This window comes from Eschscholzia californica, unplaced genomic scaffold, assembly GCF_041429995.1.
Source record: "Eschscholzia californica isolate CP2 unplaced genomic scaffold, dmEscCali1.0.p SCAF_3, whole genome shotgun sequence".
Classification (NCBI taxonomy): Eukaryota; Viridiplantae; Streptophyta; class Magnoliopsida; order Ranunculales; family Papaveraceae; genus Eschscholzia; species Eschscholzia californica.
This window is the reverse complement of record NW_028238420.1, coordinates 58,578,840-58,591,503: the sequence shown is the minus strand read 5'-3', so window position 1 is coordinate 58,591,503 and position 12,664 is coordinate 58,578,840. Positions and strand designations below refer to the sequence as shown.

Below are 12,664 nucleotides of genomic sequence, written 5' to 3'. Positions count from 1 at the left end.
AAGAGAGGCATAAAATCTTATTTACATTGTTGAAGTTCTCCATCAAATATACACAAATGCAAGAACATAAGATCTCCAAAATATGTAAAAAAAAAACAAATTATCTAAACAAATCGATAACACTGATAACTTGTTTGAACTTTCTCCATGTTCTTAGTTTTTACATAAAACATACAAGGAGAAAGAAACTAAAATAAACTATTACACTTTAATCCATTCATCTTGACATATTTGCAGGAAATTTATTTATGTATCTCTCTGCAAACCCAAATTAATATTGAGACAACTATTTTCTCAAATTTCATGTCTTCCACTCCTACAAAACTCATCTACATTTCCATAACCTATACACCCACATCTCCTTCTTTCATTTATACTCCGCGAGTAATAACGAAGCTCGTTTTGTCCAACGGATAGAGCCGTTACTAGACGTAAACCACTTCCACCTTTATATGGACTGTGTTCTTGTTTCCATGATTGGTAATATGGGTTTTCTCCAACAAGGTGATGAGTTTTACTACCAAGGTTGTTGAGTAATGGAGAACTATTTACTCTATGAATCTCCTGCTTCTTGAAGCATTTTTCGTAACCATTTGATATGGAAGTTTTATGGTTGATAGTATCAAAAGGGTAACCTTCATGTTGAATGGATCTTGGAGATGATTCATTTGAGGAAATACTAAAGACTGATCTACTCTTATTACTTGAACTACGATTTAACTTATAACCATTAATGGCATCAATGTATCGTTGTTCGGTATCTAACCTATCTATATTGTTTGGAATAGTTTGGGTATCAATAAAGACTTCATTTGAAGTGAATAAGAAGGCTCTAAGTTTAGTTATACTTCCATTTTCAGATGCCTTTTTATCCCATCGATCAATCTCGTTTAACATATTTCGGAGGTCTTCATCACTTGTTACGGAGACTAAGATGTCCAAATCTCCGGGTATGATTTGGTATTTAAGTACCATTTCACCATTACAAAGGGTTTTAAGCTTCCTCATGAATTCTGCAAGGAGAAGCGAAAATAAGCTTCGTTGTGATTTGAATTGTAAATCTTATTGAATGATCAAAGATAGTCAATAGTTTTTTTTTTTGGTTAAAAATAGTCAATAGTTAGTTCGTGATAACAATTGATACACATCTACCGATTACTCATTTATTTAAGTACCCCTAAACTATAAGGTTACATATTCGATTTTTGGGCCGCAATAGGCCTTTGGGGCCTTTTTTGTAGTCGCCCTTTAAGAGTGTTTTCGAGTCTTTAAAGACCCAACTTTCAATGTTACTATAATTTTCTCATTCTATTTTCATACTGTATTTTCGTTATATCAATGTCATGTAATGATGTAATTATTCTTGAAACCCTTGCCGGAAACAACAAATATCTTTCAGATAGTAATAAATATTTAAAGAGAGGGGATCAAGACCTGAGAAACTGATGTCACGAGTAACAGAGACAACTCGAGTCTCTCCTCCGACATATTTGAGCTGACCATCGGGTGATCTCGGCAATATCTTTCCACCATGGCTGCACAAGAACTTCACTTTGTTCGTTGGCGAACCCAATGGCGTAGCCACCTGCAAATCTCCTCCATTTCTTGCCATTATCGACTAGTATAAATTGATAATTATAGCTTCAAAATCCTCTAATTAAATTTGGCTTTAATCCTGCAACTCAAATACCCAATCGATCTAATAACTTCAATTAGAATACAAGTAATCAGATCAAAAAAACAATTAGTGTCTTGATCAAATCTAGAGAGAAAAGGTTTTTGTTTATCTTAAAAGAGTTAATGATTCTTGTAGTCTATATATGTATTAATATAATATAGGTAAAGGGGAATCAAGAAATGGATATTTGGTTCTATTATTAGGTAATACTGAAATGAAGGATTTAGGTTCACTAAAAATAGTTAATTTAACTAATTAGTGAACTAATTTCTGTCATTACAACCACATATTCACTTTATCTCTCTAAACTTTCTCCCAAAAGTTCGGTTCTACCCAATTAAATCCTAAATCATGGGATGGATAACTAAGTATCCCACCAGCAATTCGTTAGAAAAGTTAGCAACCGCCGAGGTAGGTAGTGTTCGGTTTTTCTTAAGAGTATTTTTCGACCTTCTAGTTTTTTTTTATGAGATTTCGACCTTCTAGTTTGTGACCAGTTTTTTGTCTGATCTTATAATTTATTCAAAATGCACATACGCCCTCTTTTTTATTTTTTTATCTGAATTTTCTTATGTTACTTAGCCATTTTTCTAAGTTTGTCTTTTTGTCTTTTGTTTTTTCTTTATCCCCTTATCACTAACATATTTTTCTCATTTTATGACCTTCAAACCTTCACATTCATTAAAAAAATCAAAATTTCTTTTGCTTTCCCCATAACCTCTATAACTATTATCCTTCATCTCTTTACTGGGGAATCTAAATCTCATAATTGGTCTAAGATTAAGGAATAACCCTAAAGGGGTTTAAGGTATCTGAGAGTTATATTTTGTTTGGTAAAAAATTGGGTTATTTCCCTAATGGCCCCCTACTTTGTGACCAGCTTCCCTCCTGGCCCCCTACTTTACAAGAAATACCCATATGGCCCCCTAAAACCGTTAACTTTAATTTTCCGTCACTCTCTCTCCTCCATCTCTTTTTCTCTCTCTGCCATGTCACGCCACCTCATCTATTAGGCCACCTCATCACCTTCTCCGGCAGAAGTCGCCGGCCGGCCAAATTTCCGGCCGGCGACCTTCAAACTAAAAAAAATAAATAAATTTTTTTTTTTTTTTTTTTATCTCTCTCCTCTCTCTCTCTCTCTAAGAACTCCGGCGAAGGAACCCTTCGCCGGAGTTCGTCTGTTCGTGAGAACAGATCTGTTCTCACGAACAGACGAACTCCGGCGAAGGGTTCCTTCGCCGGAGTTCTTAGAGAGAGAGAGAGGAAGAGAGAAAAAACAAAATTTTTTTTTTTTTTTTTTAGTTTGAAGGTCGCCGGCCGGAAATTTGGCCGGAGATGGTGATGAGGTGGCCTAACAGATGAGGTGGCGTGACATGGCAGAGAGAGAAAAAGAGATGGAGGAGAGAGTGACGGAAAGTTAAAGTTAACGGTTTTAGGGGGCCATATGAGTATTTCTTGTAAAGTAGGGGGCCAGGCGGGAAGCTGGTCACAAAGTAGGGGGCCATTAGGGAAATAACCCTAAAAAATTCAACGTATTTGTTTAGTTAAAAATTCAACGTATTTGTATTTTATTTGGTTAAACCCCTAATATTTTACAACTTTACAATTTTTTTACAACCCCTTTTGCAAACTGTTGCAATCATTTTGCTAGCAGCTGCACCGTTTTTGCAAATCGGTTGCAATCCTTTTGCACCAGTTGTAATTTACGAAAACACGTAGAGAGTTGAAAACTAGATAAAACTGAGTGATCTTCTTTCAACAAAGCAAAAAAAATTACAGGGAGCTTTGACCAAAATTCTCTGTATAAAATCAGAAAGCAAAAGGCTTCAACATAGTCTCTCTAGATTCCTTTTAGAAAATACTTGACCAAAAAGATCTTAAAAAACTTCATTTCTACTACAAAAAAAAAACTTGATTTCCACTTCAATCGAGCTTCAATGGATTTTCATTAGTTTCACAGACAACTAATCAATGGAGACGCCCAAATTTTGAGTCTAAATCTGCTCGAAAATCTTAACTCATACTCTCGCGACTGAAGTTTAGAATGAAATACGAAGGAATAACTGAGGTTATTTAGTAATTGGACGATTTCAAATTTTAGGGGTGGAGCAGTGAAGCCTATTTGGAAATAGAGTTGGTGCCTAAAGATAAGAATATACTCATGCTATGACGGCGATCCCAATTACCAGAAGTCTGACTTGTTTCTACTCATTAGGACTCAAGCGAATATGGTCTCTTTTAGGACTCAAGCGGATATGGTCTCTTTGTTTAGAGAATACTGGCGGGATAACTCGGAATCATTTTTTGGTTGCTTTCTTGGAAAAATCCTTGTTTCTTCTTGGAATTTTGGGTGTGTTTAATCCATATTCAATGTTACAGGATGTTAAGTACAAGTTTCATCTTTCAATCAACCAAGCGGATTCCAAAATTAAATTTCATATCATTATCAAGATGAACGGTCAAACTTGTAGTATACGAAATGAAGAATGCTCTACAAATGGAAAAGTTGTATCATGCAATTTTTTATTTGTGTAATTTTGTTTTGTATTTTTGTTTCAACAAAAAAAAGGTAGGTGGTTAGTGGGCCATGCGAGCAAATGTCATTGGCTCTTCGAAGAGCAGAAGCTTCCTCTGTTATTTGGCGGGAAATACATGAAACTAATATATCCCAACCGTTTGAATCTTTGGCCTTCTTTTAACAAAACCCATAACTTCCCCTTCAAATTTTCACTTTTTCATGGACAATTTACAACCAAAAACAGGTTCATGGGTTCTCTGGTTGATCAAGGATCCCAATCAAATCCTACCCAGATCATGGATTCGTGGTTTATCATCTCAATCTTAAGAAATACGATTGCTTCTCAATCTCTACAGATGGGAAAAGTGATACATGCTTGTGTTTTAAAATCTGGGTTTGGATCAGATTTATTTATAACTAACAATCTTCTTCATTGTTATTGTTCTTCTGAGTCCATTCTTGATGCTGTTCACCTGTTTGACGAAATGCATGAACGAGATGTTGTTTCTTGGAATACCATAATTTCTGGATATGTCGGTTTGGGGCATTATAGTAAAGGGTTCACCTTTTATATTGAAATGAAGAGGGTAGGGATCCACCCGAGTCAATCGAGCTTTGCTTCGGTTATGGTAGCTTTAATCGAGATGCATAGTTTTGAGAATTGTAGACAAATACATGGAGAAACTTTGAAACGTGGGTTCTCTTCTGATGTTCTTGTGGGGAATTCCCTCTTGAGAGCTTATGTTAAGTATGGAGACATGACAGATTCAATAAAATTACTTCATGAAATGTATAAATTTGATGAAGTTTCAATCGAAATCTTATTAGATGGTTATCATAAAAAAGGGCTTAACGTTGATGCTTACGAACTATTCAGATACTCTAATCTTGTTGGAGTTTCATTTAGTCAATTCGCAGTTACAAGTCTTATAAGTCTATGTGCAGCAGAGGAATTCATTGATAACGGACTCCAAATTCACGGGTATGTTATCAAAGTCGGACTAGTTTCAGATGTCTCTGTTGTGAATTCTCTTATTACAATGTATTCAAGATATTATCTTTTAGAGGACTCTATATGTTTATTTAATGAATCGATTTCACGTGATATTATCACATGGAATTCCCTGATTGCTGGATGTGCGTTTAATGACGAGGGAAATGCTGGGATTGGTATTGTAGCAAGGTTCTTGGCCACTGGTTTGAGGATAAATGAGTCTACTTTCTCAAGTTTCCTTTCTTGTTGTGCAGATGTTAACTCTCTTGAGACAGCAAAAATGTTACATGTTTTAATATTGAAGTTAAGAGAGCCCATTGATCAAGGAGTCGACAATATTCTATTGACGATGTACTCTAGATGTAAAAGTATAAGCTATGCCGAAAAAGTATATTACACTATAAGAGAGCGGGATGTTGTATCCTCAAATCTTCTAATTGGGTTATTTAGAACTCATGGTTACTACGAAAAATCTATCAAGCTATTCCCTAAAATTCAATCAGAGGGCTTTACAGTAGATGAATTTGTGTACTCAAGTCTTATTTCTAGTTGTTCACGGTTACTTAACATTGAGACGGGAAAACAAATCCATAACTGCATCATTAAGACTGGTTTTGAGATGGTTGAGCTCCTTAAGAACTCTCTCGTTGAGATGTACTCTCAGTGTGGGAAGATTGATGATATGGAGAAATTTTTTGGTGAAAATGACATGCCTGATATATTCGCCTGTAACATAATGATCATGGGTTATGCTCGTTTTGGTTTATTTGACAAGTCAATCAAAATTTGGGAGCAATTGAAAGATCGCAGTGTGGATTTAAATGAGTTCTCTTATTGTGCTATGATATATGTATGTAGTTGCATTCAAGCTCCACTGAGTGGTGAGAAGATCCAAGCTCAGATCAAGAAGTTGGGTTTAGATTTTGATATCGTACTAATGAATTCATTTATTACCATGTATGCAAATTGTGGAATGATTGAGAAGGCATATGCCGTCTTTGAGGAGATGCCTATGAACGATTCTATCTCATGGAATGCTATGGTTTGTGGTTATGCACAAAATGGTTTTGCTAAGGAATCAGTTGAGTTTTACATGATGATGAATCGGAACTGCTTAAAGCCTAACTACATGACGTTTGCGAGTCTCTCAAAGTCATGTTCTGCTATTACCGATCAACTTCTCGGGTTGCAATTCCATGCCCAAGTAATTAAACAAGGGTATGAATCTGACATTAGTGTTTCCAACTCATTCATCACCATGTATGCAAAGTGTGGGGATATCTCTGGCTCTTCTATCATGTTCAGAAACACTGAAACTGGTAGTAGAGATTTAGTAACTTGGAATTCCATGATTTGTGCCTATGCATATCATGGCTATGGAAGAGAAGCCCTTGATACGTTCTTGGAGATGAAACATGGTGGGATAAAGCCAAATGCTATAACATTCATCGGCGTGCTTTCTGCTTGTAGCCATGCTGGACTTATATCTGAAGCTCAAACTCAATTCAATTCCATGTCAAACAATCATGGGATTGTTCCAGGTGAGGAACATTATGCATGCATGATAGATATATTATGTCGGGGAGGAAAACTGAGAGAAGCGAAAGAGCTCATTGACAGCATGCCATTTGATCCTTGCCCTCTGATTTGGCGAACACTGCTTAGTGCTTGTAGAATAAGTAATAACGTTGAGCTCGGAGAAGTAGCTGCCACAAAGTTGATTGAGTTAGAACCAGATGATTCATCTGCCTACGTGCTCCTCTCTAACATTTATGCTTCAGTAGAGAGAATGGAAGAAAAGACTGAAATCAGAAGGATAATGGAAGATAACTGTGTGAAAAAGGAGAGTGCGAACAGTTGGATTTGGAGATAAACTTGTTAAAGAGACTTGGCTATGAGAAATCTGTTTATTGATGCTGGAAATGCTTAATGGGTAAAAAATTGAGGAGAAGAATAGGTAGAATCGTCATGTTCTTCTTCTAAGCACTGTGACCAAAGCTAGCTAAGTAAGGAGGAAGATACTTTCCTGGTGTGGGTCGAATACTCTGATCGAGCTAACACGTTAGAAACTGTGGAATCTCACGTTGTGAGGGAGATTCTCAAGCAGCTTTCAAGTAAGCGTCATGCTAAAAGACCTGTCAGGGACTCAGGTACCACAATTTTGAACAAACTTATATCCCATTACAAAATTCATCTATAGATGATCATCTTATATTGATTCATCGCCTTTTTTGCTTGTTCACTACCATCAGGGTTGTCGGAATCAGTCAAGTGCAGCACTTCCTAGCATCACCATTCTTTTCTGGTGAAAACCTAAACTTTATAGCTAATTTTTTCCTCGAAATGTCCATTTTAATCTAAATGGCAGGTCTTGCACTAAAACTGAAACCCATGGGGTTAACAACGCTGCTCGCAAGTTGATGATCATATCTAACAACCAGAAAATCATGACCCAAGAGTAGCACTACATCAAGGCTTATTGTCCCTCTCATCTTCATCCCTTCCTCTTAACCTACGGGGATGGAGAATTTCATGTAGGTGGGTCCGTTCCCCATCTCCCATTACTTCAGACTAAGAGAAATTTAGTACAAGAAAAATGAAAATGCCTACTCGTAAGATTTAAGAAAGAAGTCAAGAACAAAAAAAAACTCAAGTTCATTAGGAATAAACAATAGCCGTATTTACATTCATGTAGTAGCATACTATACTTGAAAGGTTCGGATCAAGAGCGTCATTCGCGTTCTTACCCCACCCGAAGGCTGTAATTCTAGCAATACTCCTTCTAATGAGGAGTAATATTATTCCCTCATTTGTCAATGACTTCTACCATACAGTCAATGTTTACTTTTTTTTGTTATATTGAAATTTGATAATTTGAAGCATGTTGTTTACAAAATACGCCTCGATAAGTAACTCTTACTTTGTTAATAAAAGAAGCATTTTTCACCTTTAGTAAGACTGCTAGATATTAAGAAGATAGACAAAAGGTAGACAATTATTTGATTGAGTACTCAAAATGAAACCCAAAAAAGTCGAAACCAATCATAACACACACACACAAAATAACAAGTCAAAGTGTAAGTACCAAAAAAGATAAGAACTAGATTATGGAGATGAAGATCTTAATAATAATAATACAAGATTAAAGTGGAAACAATAATGATATGAATAAATAAACTAAAGTCCAAAAAAATTCCTACAGGCTTTAAAGATCTTGCCTGGTCTTTTGTTGTTCTTCTTCTTGGATTTGCTGTTGTTTAGATCATGAGTAGGAGAAGTTGAAAATGGGTCAGATTGATCATGAATCCTTGAATATCCTTCTGAAACAGAAGCAGATCTTCTCAATGAGAATGCTCTAACAACTGCTGCTTGAAGTGCTTCATTCTGCTTTTGTTCAGGAGTTATGCTAGCAGCAGCAGCAGCAGCAGAAGCAGGAACAACTCCTCTGTATCTTTGAGCTGAAGCTGATGAAGAAACAGAGTAGTTTCTAGTCAAACCTCCAAATTTTTGTACAAAAACATCATCTCCTTGTTTATTATTTGGAGATGAATCATGGGTTGTGTTTGGTTTGATCATATTGTTGTTGATTTCTATTGTTGAGGGTGTTTTGGGAGTTGGAGTGGTTGGGATAGTTGAGAGAGGAGTTGAGTTAGGATCTATGATTGATTTTGGGGTTTTAGGAGATGATAAATGGCTTAGTGATGATGATAAATCCATGGTACTTGATTTTGTTGCATTAATAGATCTCATCTTGCTATACATATCATTGTTTTCTCTATCTATCTATCTTGGTGTATTCTAGCTAGAGAGGGGAGAGAGACAATGAGTTATGGGTATTTTTATATTTATACTGTTGATTGGTGTTATCATGGTTATGGAATAGTTCTAGTGTGAATGTAAAATACAAGGATAACTGCCTGACTTTGAAGGTGTGGTCCCTTTTGTCAGGACTAGAATAATGCAGATAAAATAATGCAACATGAAACCCTAATTTTAGTTTTTTTAAAAAACCCTTTAGGGTCCGTTTGATACGTGTGAAAACCATTTTTTTTCTGATGGGAAAGAAAACCACTTTTTTTCTGATGGGAAAGAAAACCATTTTTTCATATCAAAATTCAATTTTAAGTGTTTGGTAAGTGTGTGAGAAAATACAATGCAAATTTCTAAAGGCACCCCCATTTATTACTGGTGGGGCCTTTTAAACTTGGAGGGGACAACAATACAATAGGGCGCTTTTAGAACATCTTAAATTAAGTCTTAAACCGTCTCTTCCCATCTCTTCCATTCGAGTAAACTAGGGTTCAAACCGATTTGGGGATCCAGAGGGGAGAACGATTTGGGAATCTACAAATCCATCAATTGATCATCATCAATCTCTGGAACAACAAAACTAATCCTATGAGTAATATTACATTGATCTTCATCATTCAAGTAATCTTCAACATTCATGAAACCTTGCCATTCACGTTGAAATTCTTGCCATCAATCTTTGGAGACAACAAAACAATCCTATTAGTTAGATCAAATCTTTATGATTTTTCTTACTTACCTTTTATCTCATTCTTAAACTTCAATGACCACATTTCTTGTCAGCTCTAAGTGGATCAAATGGGGTTTAAGTTATGGTTTCCATTAGATGCTGAAAGAGAGAAAGCTGAGTGGATTTTGAGATTGTTTGTTATGATTTAAGAATTTTTTGGGAAATTTAGAGATTAGTGAAAGAAGTAGAGATTAGTAGTAGAGATTAGTAGTAGATGAATCTGTATCCTTTTCCTTCACAACAGGAGAGAGAGAGTGAGAGAGAAAAATGACTTGCAAAAGAAAGAGGTAGAAAGGGAGAGGAGAATTTACACAAATACCCCTGCGGTGAAGAGAGAGAGCGTGACATTAAAAGATTGAGTAAGAAATGGGTTTTCCCATGTAATAGGTGGTAAAATTATTTGGCCTATTTTCTCACCTTTTTTTCCATCAGAAAGTGATTTTGACACTCAAAATAACCTATCAAACAGTGGAAAATCGATTTTCGTACGAAAATCGATTTTCCAACCTTATTTTCACACCAATCAAACGGACCCTTAGTTTAAAATGCACATGAAACCCTAGTTCAATTAGTTATGCACTATAAGCCTACAGGGTTTGCATGAAGTTTACTAATTGGACCTTGGTTAAACTAAATGGTGGTTAAGAATATAAGGGATGTCAACAACTTTTATTTGTACTTGTTACCAAAATACCAAGTTGGTTTCCACCCTCTAGATTAAAGTTCGAGAGACAGTCGTATCCCGAGACATCGAGAAGATTCATAATAATCCCTTAACGTTGTCACTTGTCACATTACTAGCTAAAAACTAAGGATTGAGTGGTTAAATGATTATTCGGCTAACTTTTCATTAAATCGCTATTATTAAGGTATGTTTGAGAGGAAGGAACCATATACCCAAAAAAGTGTGTTTCAATTTATTTTTTTCTTTTCTTTAAATTCTACCTATTCCATTAAAAAAGCAAAGAATTGTTAACCTTCCCAATGACACATTAAGTTAAACAATGGTAAATGCACGCCATACACCAAAATTACCGCAACCAAAGAAAAAACTTAAAAATAATTGAATTCTTTTACACCATCTATAAAAATATGACTCAAAAATCTATCGATATCTTCAATATCTAAGTCTATGCTGAAAAATAGGAAAAATCACATGCTACACATTGATGTGTGAACTTTGACTTCATTTATAAATGCACATGCAGATGTGAATAAAAGTGTACAGATATGACAAGGTATTATACACATACAAGCTCATGTGGGCTATATGGAAGCTGTTCCGTTCTTAAATAACTTCAAATCTCTAGGCTATTGAGTTCTAAATTAGATCATATACCCGCAGATTTTTTTAATTTAAATACCTTATTACATATCTCTTTTGCTTGTCAAAATTTCTTTTCTCTAAACCATGTGATTCAAGGGTAATCTGGATATTTGTGTCTTCTTTGAGAAGAAGTGTTCGAAGCTTTTAGTAAATAATCAAAGTATCTCTAATGCAAAATAATGCAAGTCTAATAGATAAAAAATAACATGCATGTTCACATAGACTTGTATTAAGGCTACAGGCCTAGAGAATATGATAAAGTTTATGATGACAGGTCAAGGAATTTTATTTGAAGGCAATGAAAATTACTTAAAGCATCCCCAATTCAAAATCTTAAAAATTACCAATTTTATATTTTAATCTCGAAAAATCGTAAATAAAAAAATTGAAGTTTTTTAATTCTAACCCAAACAACTAGTGATTTCTTAGGAGTTCTAATAATTCTAATTTTTCGATTCTTTAAACAAGTGACCATGAAATGAGTAATGTCAAGATGGAATAATATCTTACTAGTGGATCAAAGAGACCACTTAAATATAGTCAGTAACATGGTTTAAGGGATGTATTAGAGTCTAGAGACAGAAATTTGTGTAATTTAATACTAAGAAATTTTGAAAGTAGTAGTAAATTTGGCTTGGCCTGAATAATTCTGAGGTAGCAATCCAGATCATCAGTTAGTCAAGATTCCTGTCAAACAATGAAAACATTATCAATCTCTTTTTTTGTTAAGGAGAAAACATTATCAATCAAGTTGCAAAAGACAAACAATGAATTTTAAAAAGAAATTTTGTCAGATAGGAAATAAATTCATTTTTTATGCAATAATAATTCTCATAAATGGGAGGGGAATAGATGATGCTTTGGATATTGATCTTATTTAAATCACGAACACCTCTGATTTATTTTTTGTTTTTTTCACGAAAACGTCTTTCCATTTCTAGATTTTTTTTCCTCTTCGACAAATTGGCCATCGTTACCACCAAAGAGCAAGAGAGGAAACAAGTGATGTATTGCCACTTTCAAAATGTAGCTCTATACGTTCTTCTTTTCTCATGCCTGTGAATTTGTAATTAAACAACTCCCAATTTGTCCCTTTGAACATGGGGTGCCTATAAATCTTCATATATGTTGACGGTTTCACTTTGAAATTCTAAAGACACCCATCAATTATGGAATTTCTTTCTGCCTATGTTGAAGAATAAGGAGAAGAAGATGACGATAAAAGATGAAGAAGACGACCGAGGAACAAAATGATGAAACTGAGATATAAAAAGAAAAAAAAAACAATTCTCGGGACCATAGACTTTTTAAAGGCCGCTGCTTTGGGGAATAAAGAAAAATCTCTGGGGAATAAAGTATTAGTCCATAAAAATTGATTTCGAGGGCATATTCTTCTTTTAATCCAAAAATTGACTTGATAAAACATCGCCCCCTAATCTTCATCTTCTCTCTCTCACCATCTCTTTCACTCTCTCTCTCTCACCATCTTTTTAACTCTCATTGACTATCTCTTTTTCGTTCTCACTCTAGATCTCTCTCTTTCATTGTAGATCACTCTCATCTCTCTCTTTCATTGTGGATCACTCTCATCTCTCTCGTTGTAGACA

General features: G+C 35.1%; 2 protein-coding genes across 3 annotated transcripts; one reads left to right on the top strand and one right to left on the bottom strand.

Annotated features, from left to right (window-relative positions):
- Positions 1-107: 107 nt before the first annotated feature.
- On the bottom strand, positions 108-1,805 carry LOC147552486 (uncharacterized). Its single transcript, XM_086672522.1, has 2 exons — positions 1,435-1,805; positions 108-1,013 (listed from the first exon to the last, which is right to left on the bottom strand). Exons 1-2 carry the CDS (start codon positions 1,610-1,612, stop codon positions 295-297), a joined length of 897 nt encoding a protein of 298 aa, XP_086528648.1. The 5' UTR covers positions 1,613-1,805; the 3' UTR covers positions 108-294.
- Positions 1,806-3,906: 2,101 nt separating this feature from the next.
- LOC147552485 (pentatricopeptide repeat-containing protein At4g13650-like) lies at positions 3,907-8,949 on the top strand. Of its 2 annotated transcripts, none has more exons than XM_086671423.1 (3): positions 3,907-7,340; positions 7,443-7,495; positions 8,589-8,949. In XM_086671423.1, exon 1 carries the CDS (start codon positions 4,331-4,333, stop codon positions 7,061-7,063), a length of 2,733 nt encoding a protein of 910 aa, XP_086527549.1. In that variant the 5' UTR covers positions 3,907-4,330; the 3' UTR covers positions 7,064-7,340; positions 7,443-7,495; positions 8,589-8,949. The 2 variants fall into 2 exon arrangements, with proteins under 2 accessions (XP_086527549.1, XP_086527548.1); XM_086671422.1 differs by having other exon boundaries at positions 3,935-7,340; positions 8,520-8,949.
- Positions 8,950-12,664: the final 3,715 nt, after the last annotated feature.

Bases quoted from the DNA above. Each gene is read 5' to 3' on its own strand.
- LOC147552485 (XM_086671423.1), top strand. From the start codon at position 4,331: ATGAAACTAATATATCCCAACCGTTTGAATCTTTGGCCTTCTTTTAAC.
- LOC147552486 (XM_086672522.1), bottom strand. From the start codon at position 1,612: ATGGCAAGAAATGGAGGAGATTTGCAGGTGGCTACGCCATTGGGTTCG. The intron at 1,014-1,434 runs GTCTTGATCCCC...TTCTCCTTGCAG, and splicing joins TCGTGACATCAGTTTCTCAG to AATTCATGAGGAAGCTTAAA.